Source organism: Rhodamnia argentea, chromosome 5, assembly GCF_020921035.1.
Source record: "Rhodamnia argentea isolate NSW1041297 chromosome 5, ASM2092103v1, whole genome shotgun sequence".
NCBI classification, from domain to species: domain Eukaryota; kingdom Viridiplantae; phylum Streptophyta; class Magnoliopsida; order Myrtales; family Myrtaceae; genus Rhodamnia; species Rhodamnia argentea.
In genome coordinates, this window is record NC_063154.1 from 26,364,002 (window position 1) to 26,388,211 (window position 24,210).

Sequence of the window (24,210 nt, forward strand, 5' to 3'; positions counted from 1 at the left end):
ATAAATGTTAGGCATTGATAGTTCGTGAATACATGTCTATAGATCTTCGTGTTCCGATACAGTGGCTATAGCTTCTTAGAATATCATAGTTGAGCTTGACTAAGGAGCGAAATTGAATGGCGAAAATTATAAAAACTGGAATAGGATCCAGTATGTGCTAGAAGAGCAAGAAGCACTATAAGCTCTTAACCTAGTTATGAAAGAACCCGAAGATGCGAATACCGTACAAATTTCGGAAGGGAAAAAGAAGCATTTGCTACATGGAACAAGATGAACTCCATTGCACGCATTATGTTGCTGGGCAACATGAAGAATGATTTTATGCGTGAGTTTAGGCATTTCTGAAAATGCCAAAGTCAAGTGGGAGGCATTAAAAACTAAGTTTGGTTAGACATCAGTCACCAACTTGAGACATATCACTATAAGATTTGACACTTATATGATGCCTCATGAGCAGAATATGAAATCGCATTTTGTGGCGTGTGTCAAAGATGATAAGTGAACTGTAAGATACATGCCATATTTTGAAGAACGATGAGTAGCAAGTGCAAGCAGTAATATGTTATTTACCTCATAGCTGTGTGCATATGAATATCCACTTAATCCACAATAAAAAAGTAAAGACTTTTGATGATGCTATGCAGCATCTTTAACTAGAGTTGGTCTGCCTTCTAGCGGTTAAACTAGATATTGACATTTGCTATGCTGGTTCTAGCTCATATGGGGGTTTGTGTTCCAAGCGTAAGCATCAAGGTGGGTTGAAGAAGTGGAAAGGACAAATGAATATATCCTTCCGGATAGAAATCGAAGTTTAACCAATATTAGAAAGGAAAACGTCCTTTCAAGAAACACATGTCAATAGCGAAGTGCTTTAGTTGTGGCAAGAAGGATTACTTTACTCACAATTGTTATGAGTCAAAGAAGTTATACATCCTTTGTGCACTTGAGAGTGTTACTTATGTCTACGGTTTAGTTCCCGTAATCGAATCTCATCCTTTGTGGATTGTAGACGTGAGGACCACAGATCATGTAGTGAATGATAAAAATACCTTAGTGGAATTTCAACGGGTTCCACTTGGAGCAAAGTGGATAAATGTGAGAAATAACTCCTAAGTGGAAGTTAAAGGGATTAGCACCTGCCAATTGAATATGCGCGTTGGTCGCACCCTATTCCTACATGATGTATTATATGCTCCAAAAAAATCGACGGATTTTAATGTTCATGTTAGTTTTGGTTAAATTTTATTTCAGTTTGAACTTTCATAACGATGGTGGTGACTTGTCGTTTGGAATAAGTTATTATGATTCTAGATGGTTTCATTGTGGTGATTGTTAAGTACAATAATGTGAATGTAAGTTTTTCCCTCTTTTCATCTTTTGTGATGATATGAATATGTGGCATGTTAGGCTGGGTCATTTTGGCCAATAGCAAATATTTACGTAAGCCAAATATGGCTTATTGGGCAATATTGAAAATGTCGATTTGCCTATTTGTGAGCATGCCTTGTGGGAAAAACAAAGAGGAAACCATTTGGAAAAGAAACAAGAGCTGAGTTTCCTTTGCGGTTAATCTATTCGGACATATGTGGTTCAATGAATGTAAGAGGAGGACATGGAGCTGTTTAGGTCTATGATAGCATATGCTAATTTGCCTATCACATTTTAAGATGAAGCTTTATTGATTGCTGTCTAGATACTTAACCGTATGCCTTCTAAATCAGTTACTTCTACTCCATATGAGTTGTGGAAAGGTCGATAATAAGATTTGAGTTTTCTTAGACCTTGAGAATCTGCTGCGTATACTCATAAGTTCTCCTACATGTATGGAAAATTAGGCCCTAGAGGCAAAAAGAGTATCTTCATGAGATACCGAGAGCACTCAAAAGGGTACGTGGTATAGGTGAGCAAGAAAGTAAAAGTGCAACTGAATATCAATCACGAGATGTCACATTCTTAGTGAATGAATTTTCAAATAAGGGCGAGCTAAATAAAAAAAAAATCCCTGTTTCAAATCTTGGACAGTGATAATGATTTTACAAGAGCATCTCATCCAAGTGGGAGCAATGTGAGAAGTGGGGAATTTGCTTCGAACTAGTCTCAATTGCAACCACTTGATATAAAAATGTTGTCATTATCTAATCCGAGTTGGAGCATAATGGAGAATGATGTACTAAGTGTACAATCTCCAATTTGGCGAACAAGTCGCAAAAAGCTTTCTCCGTCGACTCGTCGATGTTTAGACATTGAAGTTAAAAGCTTTTATGGTCGCTCCACAAGAAGAGAATGAGCCAAAGAATGTAAATGAGGCTCCGACTTGCCCCGATAAGGAAAAATGGATATAAGCAATGGGAAAAGAGATGGAGTCAATAGGATCAAATCAAGTTTAGAAACCGATTGATCTTCTGCATGGACACAAAGCCATTGGGAGCAAATGAGTTTTCAAAATAAAGCCCAAAGCTAATGGCTTGATTGAGAGATATAAGGCTCGCCTTGTGGTGAAATGGTATAATTAATTCACCTCATTCCGGTAGTGATTAGTATAGATCTTGAATTACGTCAAATGGATGTGAAGACCGCTATTCTCAATGGAGAATTAATAGAAGAAATCTATGTGAAACAACCTATTGGGTTTGTTACGTAAGACCAAGAACAAAATGTATATCGACTTTTGAGATCGATATATGGCCTCAAGCAGTCTTTGAGATAATGATATATACTTTTTCGTAATGTCATAGTGGCAAATGTTTTGTAATGATTGACGAGGATCATTGTGTATATATCAAAAGATCCAAAGATCAATGAGTGATCTTATCATTATATGTTGATGATATACTAATTGCCAGAAGCAATATGGAGTTTCTCGATACTGTCAAGAATTGGTTATGTTCCAATTTTAAGATAAAAGATATAGGTGAATCTGCATACATTCTTGAAATTGAGATTTCGGGACATTGTCTAAAGAGATTGTGGTCTCTTTCACAAGACACTCATATAGATGAAGTCCTTGAATGATTTCGCATGCAAGATTGTAAACCCAAAGATACTCCTATTGCAAGAGGTGAAGGCCCGATCCATAAAATGTATCATGATACTCCACAAATAAATGAAAAATGGAAAGTGTTCCATCTGCTAGTGCTGTGGAAAGCTTCATGTGCGCTATGAAGTGTACTAAACCTAATACTTGTTATGCAGTTGGAATGGTAAGTGTGCCGGTCCAATCTAGGTCAAGCACATTGGATTGCCGTCTAGAGATTCTCGAGGTATCTAAAAAGTACTGCTGATTTTTTGCTGAGTTATCAAAGTAGAGATCTGCGCTTTGAAGGCTACATTGATGTTGAATGAGGAAGAGGTTTAGATAAGAGGAAATCTACCTCTAGGATTGCATTCTTACTTAACAATGGCGCCATATCATGGAGTAGTAAGAAGCAAACATGTATAGCCTTATCTACGATAGAAATTGATCCCGTGGTGTTATCAGTAGTAGTATGAGAAAATATTTGACTTAAGAGATGTTTGGATCAATGAGGCGTTACTAAGGATGCTACAAGTCCAATTATTGATTAATTGTAATAGTCAAGTAGCAAGAGCCTACACTAAGGATCCACTGCAATATCAAATATATAGTCACGAAATATAATTTTGTGAAAGACATGATTGTACGAAAAGATGTGAACGTACGGTACATATCTACGCATAAATTAATAGCAGATCCTATGAAGAAGTCAATTCCTAGAGATGTTTTTTCCTTAGTCACGTGTTGACAAATGGATTAGTTTCCTACGTTAAAATCTCTAGAAAGTGCGTAGAAATGAGAGTACTAGATATTTATATTTCCCAAAGTTCACAGCTAATGGTATATGTTATCACTATTGATGCCTATGAGTTTGTATGACATTTATGTATATTAATGCTTAGTGCATTGTTTGATAAGGTATGTCGGACGGATGGAGATTAGCCTACTCACACAGGTAATCGCCTCTATTTACTTTGTGATAAATAGAGATGAGACAATTTTAAGCTCATTATCTAGGTGATAATTGAGAGCTCGAGCTTAAAGTATAAATGTCGCCTTAACAGAGTGTCAAGATGAGGTCATAATATTTATTATGTCCAAAAGTGAAATAACCCACATATTTCACTTTATCCGTCTTTAATGCCGGATATGAGTTCTGATGGATTCTTTTAAAGAGAGTAGATTGGTGAACTCAAGTTAGACATTGAGTATGTCCGAACTATCGTCCGTACGGTATTAAGAGAAAAGACATACGCTCCATGGGAAAGGAGAGAATACCGTAATACGTACTTCATATTACGTATGCATGAGCCGACCAAAAAGAGTTTGGCAAGAGTTTTGATCTCAACTCTACAGCCGTGTGAGACTCTTGAGGATAAAAGTTCCTCAATTTAGTCCCCTCACGACTCTTACTTATTCTCGGGATTTCTTTTTCGGTGTTCGCTATCTTAGGGTGTTACCAATGGTCATGATATTGATTCGATCTAATGGGACATTTCTAGAAAAGCGAGCTGAATTGAGATTGAGAGATTTAAGGGAAGAGGAAGATCAATTTATTTTGATGTCACGTTCAATCTTTGTATTCACGGGTCGACCAATTATGATTATTTGAGTTTAGTCATGATTGTGAATACAATGTATTGTATTTGAATACTAAAAGAGATCGAGAGAAATATGATGTAAATGTGACTAATTGATCTAGGGTACTGCATACTGGATCTACTCTGAATTAATATGCCTATTTTGAGCTGCTATATACTCCTAACGGATGTATGGCAACGAGCTCTCACAGTATGCTGGTCGCACGGATTATTTGTCAATATGAACTTTGCAGAAAAGAGAAAGAGTTATGTTTAACCTTCTATGGGTGAGTGGCAGTAATTGACCCTCCGTGGGCACGTGGGATTTGTTTGCCCTTCACGGGCGAGTGGGAGATGTTGGGGTCCATGGGGTTTACGGTGGTCCGCCCATGTAGGCAACCACACCCCACGTCAACGCTTGAAAAGGCATCATTGAAACGACATCTTTACGTCGATACATATGTCTCCCATCTCCGTCGGTTTTAAGAAATAAGGAACAAGAAAGAACAGAGACGACAACAATATCTCTCCCTTCTTCTCTCCGGAATGTCAAAAGGGGCGACGGATTCTCTCGCTGCATTGTGTACATTTAATCTGTGAAAAACGAGGCACGTCCGTTCTGTGATGTATTTCTCCGATCGGTGATTCAAGATGATCTAGGGCTTGTTACTTTCGCGTAATCCGCTGCGTATGTTTATGGGATCCGTTCCCATCACATGACAAGTTTGGGAAGGTTCGAAGGTCAGCCATGGCGATTTAGATAGAATCGATGCAAACAAACAGTGAGGTTTTGCTTATGGCTCATCTAGGGACGTAATGAACCAAAAATCACAAAGAATAGAGGTCGAAATAAAAATCCGCCATTCATAATGTCCTTTCTTTGCTCGCAATGTTCACTGGCTATTGCTGGTCATTATAATGCTTAACAAATATGTTTCTTCTTTCATTTAAATGTACGTAATAGACTAATAATTCATTTTCGATACTGGGTATTTTCGTTTGTTTGTTTTTTATTATGCTCTACAATTGTTTTTCGAAAATGCCATAACTCGCCTCAAATACCCTAGGCAATTGAATTAGTGAAAATTGTCTATTACGCTTTATCCATGAATTACCACTTTCTTTAAAGATATATTTTTCATTGTAACGTCCAAATGTGGACTTCATCGCTGGCATGACAGGAGATATGGTGCATGAGATGGATGAAATCTTCATAGATTTGACGAGTTTAAGGCACAAATCGCTCCAGTCCTCATGTCTCTTATTGCTTGTTTATTTCTCTTGAACTGTTGATGACGTCGATCCTTATTCCAGTGACGATCTCTCCATCTATTATTGCTTCTTTCCATGGCATATGATCTATCCCTTTTAACTATTTAGGGGGGAAAATTAGGCGGTTTGATAATGAATATTTGTGATTAAATCTATTGAGGGGATGAAAGGATTGAACATTTAGCTTCTCCTTGTAATGCGTCCCGGTCTCACCCCCTCCCTCTCATATTCTCCTTGCCTCCATCACTATGTTATGTCTCTTTTGTCATGGATGTTTATTCTCAAATTGCATTTTCATCCTTGACTACAATGACAATACATAGAAGGATCGAGAAGTACGACGTGCAAAGATGTGAGAATAGATGAATAAATGGTCGAAGTGATTGGTATCACCATTACGGGCCTTTTGGTGTGAATCAATTGTAATTAAGTGATACATCTTGCAAATGAACGTGGGTTGAAATGAGATGTCCTTTTGGAAGCAATTTCATAGGAAGGTTAAAAATATCCAAGAAGTTATGAGACAATAATCCAAATAACACTGACAATATAAATGTAATGTTTTATCGTGATGGGATAGGATGGCCCACAAGTCACAACTCTGCCCCCATTCTTCATATGTTCCGTACTAGTGATTTTCATGTATCGTTCATCATGTAGTAACCTTTGGTTTCATCAATATGACTAATATGAAAATAAGTTCTTGAGACTATTATTGGGTGATTAGTATAGGATTTATGAATGCGAAATGATAACGAGCAAATTTTTTTAACAAGAAGTTCATTAAGTTTTATCTAGGACCCATTTAGATAAAATTTCACACCCAAATAACAAATATTCTATATAGGAAGCGAATGTAAGTACCCACCATTTGTACATAGCAATTCCATCATCCAATACATTTTTTTGAATATCCGCTACATTTTATATACCGTGCATTCATTTAACAATGTTGAAACCTAAATATTTCCTTCTCATTTGATTATTTATCTCATAAGATTAGCAATTGACCTCCCAAATGAAAATGCCAAAATAACATTACGGATAATGCATTTCATAACATTGCATTTAGGTAACAATAACATTTAGTACCAAATTTAACCGCTTTAAAATTGTTCAAAATAATAACAATAATAGTAAAGTAAACAATACATAACGATTGATTAGAATAAATAACCTGGACGTGGAGGGAGATCTAAAAGGGTTTGACTTTGAAAATGGAACCATTTCCGTTCCAAACTCTGCACGCCGTTGTGCGATTCCCCCCTCTTCCCGGAAGATCAACGTGAATTAAATGAAAATATGCTGTTATGGGATATCTTCACTGACATCTTCCATATCTATAAATAGAGAGCGAAAGGAGGCATTCTAAAAGAGAGGCAGAACAAAGAGTCATGGAGGAGAGAGAGAGAGAGAGAGAGAGAGAGAGAACAGTTTTTTAGAAGGCCCCATCTTTCCACCCCATCGTTGTTCCTGTTGCTCGGTCGATCATCGTCTCGCTCACATGTCCAGCGGACTTCTGCTACCTTGGCCCGACGCCCCGACGTTGCTGTTCGGGGTGATCTCCTGCAGCTCAGGCCGCAAGTCACAGCAGCGTTCGTGTCTCTGCTGCCTTGGCCAGACAAGTAATTAGCTTTCGGGTTTACGCTAAGACCATCCTTTAGACATCTGATCAATTCTTGCACGGTTAATGCCTAGTCACTTTAATTCAATCCAATTGAGTGCATGCAACATAAATTCAATGTCCTTTAGCCGGGGCCTCGCTGATGAGGCCCAGTGATTTGTTCGCACTTTGCAGGTTTCATATCTTGGTAAGTCCAAGTTTACTTGCTTTTATATCTCAGTTTTAACATATAATTTGTTTCAGTCACATGTTATTAGTTCATAGAATCTAAGATTATTTAGTTTTTTGGAACTTTAGACACTAAGGCCGGATCTACTATGTCTAGCATGAATTTTTATGATTTATTTGAGTAAGTTGAGATTAGATTGTTTCAAAATAGCATGTTATCAATGAACTGATGAATTTTTAGTATAATGCATGTTTCAATGCATTGCGATATTATCAATCGTCATTGCATGTCACTTAAGACTTTTGGGTTTCCATATTTAAGGCCATGCATGAGTAGTCTCATAATGCATATAGATTTAGAGCATGTTTATCTGGAATGCATATAGATGTAGGATAACACATAAATTTCATAACAAAAACCAAATAAAAATTGGCATTTGGGTTCCATAAAGATTACATGTAGACTTAGCGTTAATTAGTACATTGTCATGCCCCGACCCTCGGGTACGTAATATCCCTACCAAATAGCCTCGGGTCATAATGATAACATCCCAGGCACGGTATCGACCCACGATAACATATGGCACATGCGGAAACGAACAAACTCCCAACCATACAAAATAATAGGGATAGTCAAACATAACACCCGTAACAGTAGGATATCAAAATACATATCTATCGGATAATAGCTAGCCCTATAGAGCTACAGACAAGGCAAGGTCAAATCCTCATCTACTCCAAAAAGAATCAACGGCTCCCGACCTATGAACTTCATCACTTCGGACCCGAATATGTTCCCACAAAGGGGTGAGATAAAAATCCCAGCGAGTCAACGCCTAAGCCTCGACTAGGGCGATGATTCGTCCGGATACCATATCGGGCAATCACATATTCATATCAATCACATGCAACTTACTTGACATTAAGTCACGCAGATGTGTACCATGAATATAACGTGAGACCATGCCAACTCGAGACGATCAAGAACTATGGTACACTCAAACATAAGCAACATTGGACATCACACGCAGTCCATTTATTAATGATGATTTTCGCGAATGAAATTCTTTGGATCCATATAACGCAATGCTGGGGTCCATTAATTCGACCCACACAACACAATGCTTGGAATTGACTTCTGATAAACAGGCATCGTCTCGACTCCTTTCGGCGACGGCAACCATAAGTGATAACTCAATATCTCAAGTAGGCATTCCCCTAAAGGGTTTCGGTCCGTCACAAGTTGTGACCGGCAACCGACAATCCATGACTCGACATGGAAGGTCGGGCAACCGACAAGTCGTGTGATCCGTACAAAAAGATACGATACGAACTTGACAGGCCACGAATCATCATCCATTATGTGATCACTCAATTCATCCATTAGTCATTCCACTTACTTTATTTAAATTATAACCGGATGCCCAAAACTTGACCACAGGCCATTTTCATGCTACGTGCATCACAATAGACAATTGAATGCATATCGCTATTTACTAGCTTTTGCAAGTAAATACATGATGGATAGTTATCAAACGATTATGCAATCATGACAGTCAATGGCCTTCTATTTATAGGCAATCCATGCTAATAAATCAAGTTAAATATGAACCCAATTTGACTATGTCAACTAAAATCTATAATAACAAAATTATCATTAATCAATTATTAACTAATCGATCGCTCTTAGCTAATCAATCCTTCGTTCACTATCAAGCAAGGCCAAGCACAAAATAAGTAATCTCAAATAAGACAGCCATAAATATGACTAACCCAACCGATTATGGCCATTTAACCTAAGTCCACTTTCTCGCCTAACCGGCCCTAAATCGAACTACCTAAACGCCTAATAATATAGGAAGACTAATCCAAACGTAATTAAAGACCTAATTAAGGATTAGAGGTCAACTCACAGTCAAATACTCGAGTTGAGATTGGCGGCGGTCCTCGAAAGATTCTTCGATGCAGGCCTCGAACTCGAACGATCCGCGAACCTTTGTTTCCGTCCAACGAGTCCAATTCTTTAATTTCTTTGGCCCACGGGCTCAATTCAAGGCCCAACTTCGAAGCCCAACAAGGTAAGACACGGCCCAAGTCAAAATGGACTTCGGCTCCACTTGATAGGCCCAGATAATCTCGGCCCAAGCCCAAAACAGGGCACCCAAGCCCAGAAAACAGGGGAGGCCGAGACTGTTTAGGGCTGGAACGGCGACTATGGGCGGCGGCCAGAGCTGGGGTCAGCAGCCAAAGGTCGGGGAAGGTCAGAGAGTGTTATCGGTGGTCGGTGGTGGCCGGAGCAACGACGGCAAGGGCAGAACAGTCCGGTTTCTCCAAAAACAGGGCAAATTGAGCAGTCCGGACGGCGACGTGTACAGTTTCAATTTCGGGGACTGATCTGGGGGTTTTCTTTAGCTGGTAACATCGTAGAGAGGTAGAGGAAGGTGTGTACAAAATTTCGAGTGGTTTCGGGTCCGTTTGCTATGCGAACAAGCTTTGTTTCTCCAAGTCAGACTTTAAAACTGCACTGTACAGCAGCAGGGGAGGGTATTCCGGTTTTGTTTTTGGTAGTTTGGGGCCGTGCCGGCGGGATTGAGGGTGCCGGTGGCTGGGACACGTTCCAGGGTGTCAGAGGAGATTGCAGGTAGCCGGAGACGGGAGCTGGAGGTGGCGGAACCGGCGAGCTTCAGCTCGCACAGAACCGGCCCCAAAACGGGGGAACCGGGCTGAGCTTCTGGTTTTCCGGCTCTCCGGCGAGCTGCGGCGGTGACGGGCGATTGGCGATGGTCGAGGGAGTCCTGAGAGGTGGCGTGGTGGAGGTGGTGGGCGTCGGTGATGGCTGGAACGCCACTGCAGCTCCCAAAACGCAACAGCAGCAAACTCGGCCAAAATAGAGCAGGGGGCGCCGAGTTGCTTCCAGGGGTGATTCGGGCGACTCTCGGCGGCGACGGCGGCGGTGGCAGCCTTCAATGGATAGAGGAGGACGTGATGAAGGTCGGGTGGTGAGCTGGTGGGGCGTCGTTCACTCAAGGGTAGCGAACAAGGGAGAGAAGCTCTGTTGGTTTTTGCCAAAATAAAACAGAGCAGGGCAGGTTTTCTTAAAACCTACCTAGGGAGAGAGAGAGAGAGAGGCGGTGGAGAGAGAGAAAGTCAAAGATGACTTTTGACCCAAGAGAATTCTAGAGAAAAGGTAGGGTCCACCTACATTATAAACTTTGTCTTTTAATCCATAAAACCCTAGGGGCACAATCGTAATTTTCCAAAATTTCAGGGGCATTTTGGTAATTTGACATATGAGGGTAGATTAGACATTTGGCCATCCAATCGAGGGTAATTCAAGTTTCTCGAGGGTTGGCTCAACCAATTTTAAGGCTCGAACTCGAGAAATTTCAATCTCAAATCAAATTAACTAATCGATCGTATTTCGATTCTATTTGACAAACTATTCCAAAAACTAATAGATTTTCGAATTCCAAATTGTCAAAATATAATTTTGAGAGACAAAATGAAATTCACGGTCATTCTATAGTTTGAATTTCACTATTTACGTAAGACGAGTTTCAGAGCGTCACATACATCATATATGATATGTCTCATACTGTATTCTTAGTTGTTAATATTGTAACGCATATAGGTTACTCATGTTATGTAGTTAATATGGTATAAGAAAATATAGGAATTAGCATTGCATAATGCAATTATTAATCATATAGCTAGGTCATTCGAGTCATAAAAATTTATGTTTATAATTAAAAAAAAAAAAAAAAAACATTTGTTATGGTTTGTAGCATAGGACTAGTTCGTTGTTAGTTTTATTTGTGCTAGTTGATCTATGATTACATAGATGACCGAGTCATTTGTCGAGTTTAACGCAACCAAGTTTAAGGACTAGTGCTCAGTCTCCATTTTTTCCCCATATTGAAAAATCTCATGTTTTCCTTTGTTTCTCTTTGTCTGTCTCTATTTAATCAAGCAGCCTTGAGAACAGTAAAATTCAGTGACAAGCCCTAGTCTTCGCGGCTGTCTACGAATCAACATTTGTTTTTTGTCTTCAAGTGAGTTCCATTAAACAAACCCAAATTGGGGTTATCCGCTACGAACTAGAACTGCTTCTTAAGAGAAGCGTGTCTACCGATTTCACCTAACGGCATACTCGAAATAATAATAATAATAATATATTATTATTATTTCATTTTAATCTTCAAGATTGAAGGAGTCAATTCAATATTTCTTTTTCCATTTTCATTCAAAGTGATGAGGCAATTAAATTCTACCTCGCAGTATGTTTAATCCATTGATATGCCCCTCATAGGGTTTTATTTGTTTGAAAGCATGTTTGTGCCTCAATCACCTGACCAAAGTCCAACCAGGGATTTACTATGCAAGATTCAACAAGTTACTGCGTTAATAATTTGGATTGCCAAGTAAACTCCTAGTTGGACTTTGGTCAAGTGATAATGATAAACAGACAATCCAGATTATTAACATAGTAACCTGCTGAATCTCACCTAGTAAACCCTTGGTTGGACTTTGCTCAGGGGATTGAAGCACATACATGCTGTCAAACAAATGAAACCATATGAGGGGCATATCAATGGATTAAACACACTATGAGGCAGAAATTAATTGCCTCATCACTTTGAATGAAAATGAAAACAAAAATTGAATTGACTCCTTCAATCTCGACGATTAAAATGAAATAATAATAATAATAATAATATGTTGCTATGGTGAAATCGGTAAACATGCTCCTCTTAGGAAGCAGTGCTAGTTCTTAGTGAATAACCCAAATTTAGGTTTGTTTAATGGAACTCACCTGAAGACAAAGACAAATATTGATTTGTAGAAGGTCGTGAAGACTAGGGTTGGGCACTAAATTTTACTTTTCTCGAGGCTGCTTGATTAAATAGAGACAGACAAAGAGAGATAGAGGAGAACAGGAGATTTTTCAATAAGGGGAAAAAAAATGGAGACCGAGCACCGTTCCTTAAACTCGGCTACATTAAACTCAGCAAATGACTTGGTCCATCATCTCGTCGTAGGAATCTCCGCTCCGGGTGGACCCGATGGACGCTCTCTCACCACATAAAGTGAAACTCGCCGACTCTCGCCCCCACCGTCACCATTGCCGTGGCCTTGTGTCACCATGCCAAGAGTGAGAGACCCAACAGGGCCTTTCTAGGCTATCACACAATTTGATGCAGGGTTGTCGCTTCTATAGTCGCCGTGGGCGAGATCAAGAACCAGAGACAGCACGTCCGAGCGATCTGACTTCAGCGACACCAATTGGAAGCCCAAGTTCCAAGGGGACTTCGAGAGTCTATTCCATCTCCCCCATTTGAAGGAAAATTTTCCCCAATGCTATCCCCATACCCTCCACCTTCTGCCTCGGGATGAGGTCGCTTCAGAGCCTCTTGAGTGCTGCCATTGCATGCATTTTGGTTTTGTTTGCAGACGTTTGTTCGGTTTGTTTTCTTGATTTGGCTGGTGTTGTTTTCTAGTTTGCTCTTACCGGATACCAACGGAGGATTTTGCAGATGGGTATCCGTCGGACATCAACAATAGCCTTCTTAATGTATTGTAGTGAAGAAAAGTCTGATTTTGTCTGGACCCCTAGACAATAATGGCGTGCATTTCTAGTTATTGGTAAAAAATGTAAGTGTCTATCTTTCTCGCAGGAAATTCTATTTATGCGATCGGATAGAGAGAATCCAAATTGTTGGAAACCCTCCTCCTTCGCGAGACCCCAACGAAAACTCTATCAATATCTTTTCTCTATCAATATCTTTCAATTTTTTAACTAGGGTTTTTATGATCGACCAAATAAAAAAAAGACCTAGGGTTTTTATGATAACCACAATCAATAAAGAAACCGCTTCTACTGCATCACTACGATATTTATACATCATCAATTGCCATCCTGAATAGGAAACATGTGTCATGTATTTCTAAGCTCTAACCTGCTCTCTCAAATCACTGGGTTGGAAATGTTATAAATACGCACGAGAAAAAATAACCAAAAATCTCACCTTAGCTTCTGTAAAATAATTCTTGGATTTTCAAGAGAAAGGGAGAGAGATTCAAGAAAGACTACATCTTTACTCGATATGCATAGAAAATGAAATAATCTACTCTAAAAAGGAAATTATCTATTTTAGAAAATCACGAAATATCAAATAACATCTCTAATATCTAAGAATACTCTCCAATAAGAAATTCTTTAATATCAGTAAATATACTTCAATAGCTTCCTGTCTAACCTTTTAGTAGAATAGATGCTTCATAACCACTTAAGCCATACACTCTTTTTAAGCAGAGTATCTCGTGATTCGTACATTAACTAGCTAAAAATCAAACGAACCATGTTTGCCCATTGCATGCGTAGCGTCGACAACATTTAATCCACGGAAATCATATTTACTAGGAGAGTTTCTCAGATCGACAGCAGATCCGACATCATCTGTGTGAGCCGTGTCGAGGGTTTTAGGCAGACCTCGACTGAATCATTCAACACAAGCAAAGTTCAATTAAAAAATTATACAAGGAAATACAACTCGAACTATGAACTCGGAAATCGAAGCTACGGAATGGAACTTGAAGAGGAAAGACTATAGAGTGAGAGCTAACCGGGGACGAGAATCTTGTCTACGGAGAAATTCCGAATAAAATCGTCCAGCAAAAACAGTTGAGTCTCTGTTGATGCCCCTCGATGACAGGCTGCGACTCTGCTTTGATGAATTTCCACTTCCACGATGAGTTCGAAAGACTTTTCTTCACACACAAAATGATAATTTACTCATGTTAGATAACTTTGTCTCCATACGGGAGAAAGGAAAATATATGGTGGAGTGGTTCATATTGAGCATTGGATATTTCGAGGTGTGAATCAGCAGAAGTAGTTTTCAACCTGGGGGAGCTACAAGTCGCTGGAGATATCGAGATTCTCTCTCGGCTAACGAAATTGAGCTTAACGGTTTTGTGGAAACTGCAGCGAATATAGAAACAAGACGTTCAGTTACAAGGAATATCGAGATTTCAAAACCTGAAGGAATTGTTTGTCATCTATACAGGGTTGCCATTTCTATTTCCCATGTCTGGGGCCAAATGTCTTAGACAAATTAGAGACAGGCAATAATTATGGATGAAGAAGGAAGAGATGAAGGTACCGATGATATTATAGAATTCCCGCTACTGAAGCGACTAAGTATAATGGACTGTCCCACAGAGAAATTCTTTTCATATACTCATGGAAAGAAAGAGCTAATAATCAATACTTCAGAATCACAAGATGTTTGTTCCGATTCCTTCTTCAACCAAAAGGTACACATCCCTTCTTTTGAGACTATACCCATAATAGCCAAGGTATGCGCTTTGCAGGACAAGTAATAATATCTCTTTGAAGATTTTCATTTGTTTTTAACGCTTAAAATGTAGTGCATACATTTTGTCCGAGTGAGGCCGCTGCGGAAATTCATTCTTCCACTGCATTGGATAGATTGTTAGGATTTGGCCAAATTATCAAAATTTTCATAGCTATGGTGTGATCAATAACTCTTATGAGCAGGTTAATTTTCCAAGCTTGGAGGAGCTAAATCTTCAGTGGGCAGGGTCTTTTAAAAAGATATGGCACAGTGAACTTCCTCAAAGTTCTTTCTGCAAATTAGCCACCCTCATCACCCTTGCACAGCTCCAAAGTACTCAGCGTCTTCCCTTGGACTATCATCGGGAGGTTGCACAATCTGCAAAAAGTCCCCGTTGAGGTGTCCCTCCCTGAAATCATTGTTTGATTGCGAATACCTCAACTCAAATATGGAACAAAAAATTGCATCACTCCCCAAATCGGAAGAAGTGTAGGTATTGGAAGCACGAAGGCTGAGGCACGTGGTGAAGAACAACTCCCAAACAATTTTGGGTTTTCCTTGTCCAAAACATGTCTCGGTTGTGGATTGCTCCGACCTAAGATATCTCTTCCCCAATTCTACGGCGACAACTCTAGTGAAACTCGAAGGGATATTCATTTGTGGTTGCAAACAGATGGAAGAAGTGATTCACTTCAGCTCAGGAAGTTGTTCCTATGATTTCGCCTCCTTAACAAAACTATGTATAAGGCGGTACCGCAACTTTGGAGCATTCATACCAAGTCCTCCAAATGTCAAGAGGCCGTTAAGCGAGACCACCGGAGAGGGTGATGTATCACCCCAACCTTTGTTCAATGAGATGGTTTGCTCTATCCTTACTATGGTCATCCGTATTCTTGTATTATCATGTCTTAGAGCAAACAATGAAGCAATCTGTTCCACTACCCTCATTTCTCACTTTATCTTTGCGCAGGTTACATTTCCCAATTTAAGAGAAATGGAGATTACAAGCGCTCGGTGCAAAGACCTATGGAACAATCAAACTTCCACTAATTCCTTTTGCAAATTGGAATCCCTTAAATTGGAGGACTGCGACAATCTCCAACATATTGCCCCATCCCAAATATGGAAGAGGCTGCAGCGCTGTCTCAAGTTCCTAAAAGTGAGATCATGCCACTCAATCGAGATCATATACGAAAGTGATGGGACAGTTACAAAGAGCAGTAAATTGAGGAGCCTCAATTTGAGATCTTTGGAAAGCTTGAGGCACATATGGCCGTACGATGGTCTCCCAAGCGTCCCATTTCCAAAGTTCAGTTCCATATATGTTCGGAGTTGCCCACTGGAAGTACTTTTCCCAGCCTTCACGGCGGAATTTCTCGAGCAAATCGAAATGCTGGAGGTGCGGTGTTGTAAAAATCTGGAGTTAACTGCTGGCTATGGAGAATGTGAAGAAGCCACCGAAACGACAATCACCTTCTCCGGGGTTAACTAAGCTTTGCCTTGACAATCTGCCGAAATTCAGGAGGTTGAGATTGACTATCATTTCGTTTGGGAACGGGTGGTTCAGAAGCAACTCCATGTTCAGTACATCTCCTCCATAGATCAGCTTGCAGACATCTTCACCAAAGCTTTACCTACCATTGGATTTCGTTTATTGCAATACAAGCTTACTGTGAGATCTCTCACATCAGCTTGCTGTCAAAGGATATCAAATCTGGAATCTGATATTCATCATCTCTAGCAATCATTCCCGATATTCAGTAATCACTCCCGATATTCAGCGGATCCTTTGCAACTAATTCTAATACTCAGCAATCGCTCATGATAGTCGACGGATCTCTTACGATCACTCATTGATTTCTTTTGATTTATTATTAATTTGTTTATATCCTCAACTTCTTCTGAATAGAAGCTGTAAAGAGAGATAAAGATGTACAAAAACATTTATTTATAATACAATACAGTTTTACATTTCTACATCGACCAAAAAAAAAAAAAAAAACAACCCTCTCGAGTTTCTGACCAAAACAAAAACAAAAAAAATCCCTCTCAACTTCTTAGGCTACAAGAGACCGAGGTAAGAATACATAAATATGTTTCTTAGTCTTAATTAAACCATGTCCTTTGCGTGGACTAGCTCATTTTCTCACCCACTGACGTGCGAGGCCGATTATGACCGGCAAAAGTATCGACAGAGCGACGAAGAAGTAGTTGAAGAAAGTGTTGGGCGTAAGGGTGCCCATTGCGGTGTCGTACGTTACTGTCAGGGCCAAAAGCGCTATTCGCAGCTCCATTTGCATCGGGAATCCAAATGTGAGGTAGTAGATCATCTGGAGAGAGGCGAAGAATCCGATCGAGTTGAAGACGAGGAAGAGGATGTAAGCGACCGGGTACTCGTTTCCCCAAACCGCCTTGCCGGTTTTGTGCGATGTGGTCTCGTTGTTCGTGGCACTGGTGCTGTTACTCGAGGGCTCTGAATCGTCCTGCCAAAGTCCGCCCGGCGGCTGAAGCACAGCTTGGTAGGTAGCGGTTATGATGAGAGCGGCGACGACGAGCAAGGCGTTCCGCACATCACCCGGGGAGTCCCTTTCTCTTTCGTACTCGAAGTACTTTAACCACTGGGTTGTCTCTTCATTGCCCCTCAAGAAACTTATGCAACGGGAGGTCCAAGTTCTGCGTGAATTGTGACGTCCGGGTGATTGGAAGTGATGTCCGCTTGATTGGCCGGTTCGGGGTTCTGGGTCTTCAGTCGCCACCGTCACCATAGAAGGCAATCCCGTTGATCTCGTGGCTCCACATCGTGTGAGGATTTCTGCGATTTCTGCGTCACCGGCTTCATTGTTAATGAGTAGTAGAATGTCTAGAGGCGTTAGACCAGCCTCATTCCTGGCGTTCACTTCGATCAGATCTTTGTCAATTGCATCGCCCGAGACCAGGAACTCGACTACCTGTTCGATTCAAGAACATATATCGTTAATCATTCAACACTCTCGTTGCGACCTCGACACTTTAGCAGAAACAAGCGTTCCACCCTTGACTCTTGAGTACTATACTAACATGAAGTATTGTCGGAACAAAGAACAAGAACAGAGAAGAGGAACCGAAATGACTAAATGAAACGGGTCAAAAGAACTGGGCAGCTTGCCTCGTATTGCTTTCTAGCCACTGCGAGGTGCAAGATCTGGTTCCCTTGGCCGTCCCGACAATTCAAGACGTGCTCTTTGTTCAACCGCTTCAGCTGCCGCACCAGCAACTTGAACGCCTCAAACTGGCTGTTTTTCACCGCGAGGTGGAGCGCGCTCTCCCGCCGAGCCGTCACTTCCTCGACAGAATCAGGACAAGCCGAGACCAGCTCCTTCAGGACTTCGCCTTTCCCTTTGATGGCCGAATAGTGGAGAGGAATCCTCTCCTCTCTCCCCTTCACAAGGCACAGGTGACTGCCCGCTTTCAAAAGCTCCCGAACCATATCCACGTCGCCCCTTGCCGTGGCGATGTGCAGGGGGCTGAACCCGTCCTGGTTAAGCTCGTCGGCAAACTCCGTCCTCAGCTTCAGGACTTCTCTGACGAAACTCGTATGGCCGGCCATCGAGGCGACGTGTAGCGGGTTGTCTCCTTCCGCTAGAGAAGCGGCATTGAGGATGAGGACGTTTTCTCCGACCAAGGAGTGCAACTGATCGACATTCCCTGTGTAGGATGCTTCAAACAACCTAGGATCCATCTTTTGGGTCTGAGAAGGCTGTTTCGTGATTCTTTTGTTGCAGGGTCTATCTTCTACTGATTGTTTGTTAGAAAATATATAATTTATTTTGGAAGAAGAAATATAATTTGACTTGTTTACTTTTCATATCGATGATTGAAGTGGATTTGTGGTGTCAAACAACTCCAATCGCGTGAACAAGAAGAATTCAAGTAGCAGCCAAAATTATTATCCTGCAAAATTTGGACAGAAGCACAGCGATGAGTTCCGTCCTCATCATTTCTGAACTGGTCCTCCCTCCACTTTGATTTGCGTTGGCCACGTGGTCCAATCCCCAAAGAGAAGTAAGAAAATATCTTTGATGTCTGGAGGAGGAAGGGCTTGTTTTTGCGGGTCCTGGTCAGAGAATGGGGGTTGAAGATAATAACTGCACATGTGCTTCATCCTGGCTTTCGTCCGATGGTCCCTCGCAATTGTTTGTCTGGACAAGTTGGACAATAACCAAGTGATGTGATGAACTCTGTCCTCACAATTCCTAAATTGGAGTAACGTGACAATCTTGGACGTATTGCCCCATCCCAAATATGGAAGAGGCTGCAGCGCTATCTCAAGTTCCTAAAAGTGAGATCATGCCGTCCAATCGAGATCATATCCAAAAGTGATGGGACAGTTATCAAGAGCAGTAAATTGAGAAGCCTCAACTTGAGCTCTTTGGAAAGCTTGAGGCACCTTTGGCTGTATGACGGTCTCCCAAGCGTCCCATTTTCAAAGTTGAGTTCTATATATGTTCGGAGTTGCCCACTCGAAGTGCTTTTCTCAACATTCACGGCGGAATTTCTCGGTCAAATCGAAACGCCGGAGGCGCGGTGTTGTAAAAATCTAGAGCTAATTGCTGGCCATGGAGAATGTGAAGAAGCCACCGAAACGACAATCACCTTCTCTAGATTAACTAAGCTTATCCTTGGGAGGTGCATATAACTATTCTACTTCTTTATTTTTGCTCTAAACCTATTTCTAGAACAAGTTTGGAACAGAAACTCATTTGGTAACGTAATTCTATTTTTATATTTTTGGAATTAAAATTTGTTCCATAAATAAATTTGGAAAGGAAATCAGAAACAAAAAAATTGTTGCTTCTCGGAAAAAACAGAAATTAGAAATAATAACCCTTTACTTTTTCTCAAGTACTCGCTGCACCCCATCGTCGCCTCCCGCCTCACCGCCGGCCACCACCACCCACCGCATGTCGCCACCACCAACCACCGCCAACTTCTATTGTCTCATCCATCACCGGCTACCGCTAGCCACCACCCACCGCCAACTTCGCCGTCACCAACCACCCACCGAAGCTTTGATACAAGCTCACCAAAGCTTCTGTCCCTCTTGTCCATGTATCTCTAGAGAGATGGTGTCATACCCTGACTCTCGAGCTCGCGACATCCCTACTAAAATATCCTTAGGTCACGAAGGATAGCGTCTTAGGCAAACTATTGACCTACACACTTATGTTGCATGCAGAAACGTGAACTCTTCCGAACAAACAAACATATAGGGATAGTAACGTAGGAAAATAAACAAGACAGTCAATCGGGTGAAAGACATTTAATTTCATAACAAGAACAGATCATCTTAACCGTATAGAGGTAACAACTAACATTTGTTGACTTTCCTTAGATCCACATTTACGATACTCTTGCACCATGGTATCTTTTTAGCCAAAATAGGGATGTCCAAATTTGTTCCTTAGAAGAATAATATGCTAAAATTATTATTTTTTCATACTTCTCTTGGGGCTATGCATATGCCAAGGATGCAAGAGGTAACTCTGATTTTTCCTAAGCCATGCATGATTTGTTCCCTTCCACAATCATAGGGAGATTGCAAAACCTAAAAAAAGTCGAAGTTTCATGCTGTACCTCCTTGGAATTGTTGTACGATTGTGGGTCCCTTGATTCAAATACGGAACAAACAAGGGTATCGCTCCCCAAACTGGAAGAAACGAGGGTGAGGAAAGCAGAAAAGCTGAGATGCATGGTGAAGGGCGACTTCAAAATGATTTTGGGTTTTCCTAGTCTAAAGAAAGTAGTTTTTAGTGGTTGCTCCGAGCTAAGATATCTCTTCCCCTATTTTACGGCCACAACCCTGAGGAAATTGGAGATACTGGAAATTATGTATTGCGAACATAAGAAGGAAGTGGTTCCCAAAGAAGAAGGTGGTCGATCAAAGGCAGATGTGATGAGTTTCCCTTCCTCAACACGTGTATCTATTATCTGGTGCAGTGATTTTCGAACGTTCAGCCCGAGTCCTACAAATGTCGAGAGGAAATTAGGCAAGACGGCCCAAGAAAATGATGAATCGCCACAACCGGTGTTCAATGAGATGGTTTGCTCTATCCCTTACTATGCTTATCCGTATTATTGCATTATCATGTTTGAGAACAAACAAAGTAATAATTTGCGAAGAAAATGATCAATCGCCACAACCGATGTTCAATGAGATGGTTTGCTCTATCCTTTACTACGCTTGTCCGTATTATTGCATTATCATGTTTGAGAACGAACAATGTAATAATTTGCGAAGAAAATGATGAATCGCCACAACCGGTGTTCAATTAGATGGTTTGCTCTATCCCTTACTACCCTTATCCGTATTATTGCATTATCATGTTTGACAACGAACAATGTAATAATTTGCCACTATCCTCTCCTCTCACGTTATCCTTGTGTAGGTTACACTTCCCAATGTAAGAAGTCTACAAATTATGGGTGCTCAGTGCAAAGAGCTATGGAATAATCAAATTACCGTGATTCCTTTTGCAAATTGGAATTTCTTCGAGTAAAGAACTGCGACAATCTCCAACATGTTGCCCCATCCTATATATGGAAGAGACTGCAGCGCCGTCTCGACATCCTATAAGTGGAATCATGCTGTTCCATAGAGATCATATACGAAGGTGATGAGACGGCTATTGAAAGTGGTAAATTGAGGAGGCTGGTCTTGCATAATCTCGAAAACTTGAGGCACATTTGGCAATCCGATGGTCTCCCGAACGTCCCATTCCCAAACTTGAGATACGTTGAGGTTGTGAGGTGCTCCCGTTTGGGAATGCTTTTCCCAACCTTCACGGATAAATTTCTCGGGCAACTCAGAGAACTGGTGGTGGGGTCATGTGAAGATATGAAACTAATTGCTTGCAATGAAGAATGTGAAGAAGCGACCGCTATGACAATCGCCTTCTTCGAGTTGACTGCTCTTAGACTTTTCAAGCTGCCTAAATTCAGGAGCTTCTTACCTGGGAAATACTCCGTGGGATTCCCGTCCTTGTGAGTCTTTAGCAGAATAAGATGTGGAACAGGGTCGGACCAAGGCATTGGTGATTGGGAACGATACAATACAAGCAGAAAACTTGGGATCTTCGAAGAAACGGCGAAATATAAGTTGGAATCCGTACGATATATCAGGTTTAGGTACATGTGAATTTACGTCTGTGCATTCTCTTGAACACTTCCCACGGAGTTTGTGACCATTTCCTTCGACATTCATTGCTTTCAATATCAATGCCCACATTTCTAATAAATGACGGTCCATCAAAATAAGCACGACAACCGACCAGAATGTAAGATTTACTAACGAGTCCTCTAGTCACTTCTCCAAATTTCTAAAGAGTCTTGCATGGACAATAACAAGTGCATCCAAATTGTGGTTCCGCATTAATAGGAAACTATATGATATAACCACTTCGCAGTTTTGGAGGACGAACATCCGTGTTACTAAAATTTGAAAATTGCTGGTATTTCTCTAGTCTTGTTTGTAAATTAGATATAATAGCTAACTTGCCTGTCAGGTCACCCATTAGTAAGTTACCATCATTATCTGGACTTCACTAACGTCCCAAATCAAATTAATGAATTACCAACTTTTTTGAAATTAAAAGTGTGTTTATTTGCGATGTGTATCAAATCACTCTATACTTATAGAATATCCTATAAGTTTTTAAGGTACAAAAGTTGAATTTTTTATGGACTAATTTTTTCATGTCTACTCTATTGTTCATTTCTGTTAAGAAATCGTTATGCTTTAAGCAATATTAACTCTAATTTTGTATCTTACTATGTGTTTTATTTGATTGAACCAAAGGAGCCTTACTAAGCAGTGAAGTCAATTTTCTCTCTAAACATAACATGTCGTCCACAGTAGAGTCAATTTTGTTCGAAATTAACAACATTATTATTTTCTCATTCTTTTTAACTATTTACTGCGTAATAGTTAGATATTTTGAGACGTAAAGTTTATAATTAGTATTATGGAAAAGGAAAGGGTCCCTTTTTAAATATGAATGCATTGAATGTGCAAAAGTCAATTTTACTGTTCTATGTACTTGATTTTGAGGCTCTTTCAAGAATTTCACGTGATAGATTAAGACAATTTTACTAACTAAACTACACTTTTCCTAATTTTGTCTCGAAAGAAAGATCAAAACAGGTTTCTTCTTCTCGATCGACAAGGCCAAAAGGGCATTATCTTTCTTGATCTCAAAAGGTTGAACCTCTTCCCACCAAGATAATAAGAAATTTACAATAAGTGCATTCATTTCACGGAAAATTCAATGTTAAAAGAAAATGATTTCCATGGAATCAATTTCCAGGAAAGTGGTTAATTTTCTTTTGTTTGGTTATAGGTGACCGAAAATATTTTTTGGTCCCTTACCCAAAAAAAAAAAATATATATATATATTTTGGTTTTTTGGATCTCATTTGAAAAACAACCTTAATCTTATGACTTTATCTTAGGAAAAAGAAAATTTGAGTTTTAAATTTTTTCTTTTCTTCTTTTTTTTTTTTTTCCCTTTTTTCCTTTTTTTCCTTTTTTTCCTTCTATGTCACAAGTCATCAGAGAGGCCAAGCTTCACTGGCCTCAAAGGAGGCTCCACCTCACCAAATCCCGTGAGGTTGAGCTTGCTCAAGGCCTGTGAGCTCGTGGCCGAGCTTCACTAGCCTCAAGCTCGCTAGATCCGGCTAGGCTTGGCCTTGCTCGAGAATAATGATGGCAAGCTCAGCCTTGCTCCAGGCTGGCGAGGTCGAGCTTGCCCGAGGTCAACGAGGTCGAGCTATTTCTCAATTTTCGCCAAATTACCTCGATACCTTGATCCATATTGCTTCGGGATTGAATGGGACTTATTTACAGATTTGACCAAGTAGTGAGCGCATCGCGATTCTATGTCCAAACATCACATGACTGCAGGTTGCGGTCCACGTCAGGAAACATTTCGAAATCGGCCCAAGGAGCGACTTTACGGTCTCTGCTCAGATGGATCGGATACTGCATTAAGTGCCCTCTCATTCACCCAAGTGTTCCGCCCAAAGTGACATCCTATCACCTAAAACCTACATATAATAATTTAACCTTGTTAGTCAGGAGCTTAAGTTTTTTTATAAGAGTAATTTCTAATATAATAAGACAAGAGTGATTTTCTAATATAATTCGTACCTTTTGATTTA

General features: G+C 40.4%; 3 protein-coding genes across 4 annotated transcripts in view; 2 read left to right on the forward strand and 1 right to left on the reverse strand.

Moving 5' to 3' along the window:
* The window catches only part of LOC125315159, a 67,515-nt gene extending 50,990 nt beyond the window's left edge, over positions 1 to 16,525 (forward strand). The window contains exons 1-2 of one of the 2 annotated variants that reach the window (XM_048279362.1): positions 14,780 to 14,974; positions 15,986 to 16,525. In XM_048279362.1, the coding sequence (XP_048135319.1) occupies positions 14,792 to 14,974; positions 15,986 to 16,507 (705 nt within the window). In that variant the 5' untranslated portion in view covers positions 14,780 to 14,791 and the 3' untranslated portion in view covers positions 16,508 to 16,525. Of the gene's footprint in view, positions 1 to 14,779; positions 14,975 to 15,985 lie in introns of those variants that run through there. The other variant, XM_048279363.1, reaches the window with a different exon arrangement.
* A 537-nt stretch (positions 16,526 to 17,062) lies between these two features.
* LOC125315156 (ankyrin repeat-containing protein BDA1-like) lies at positions 17,063 to 18,761 on the reverse strand. The gene is made up of 2 exons (XM_048279359.1): positions 18,161 to 18,761; positions 17,063 to 17,963 (listed from the first exon to the last, which is right to left on the reverse strand). The coding sequence occupies exons 1-2, from the start codon at positions 18,731 to 18,733 to the stop codon at positions 17,154 to 17,156; spliced, it is 1,383 nt and encodes a 460-aa protein (XP_048135316.1). The 5' UTR covers positions 18,734 to 18,761; the 3' UTR covers positions 17,063 to 17,153.
* A 1,856-nt stretch (positions 18,762 to 20,617) lies between these two features.
* On the forward strand, positions 20,618 to 21,564 carry LOC115756923. Its single transcript, XM_030696905.2, has 2 exons — positions 20,618 to 21,094; positions 21,441 to 21,564. The coding sequence occupies exons 1-2, from the start codon at positions 20,744 to 20,746 to the stop codon at positions 21,549 to 21,551; spliced, it is 462 nt and encodes a 153-aa protein (XP_030552765.1). The 5' UTR covers positions 20,618 to 20,743; the 3' UTR covers positions 21,552 to 21,564.
* Positions 21,565 to 24,210: the final 2,646 nt, after the last annotated feature.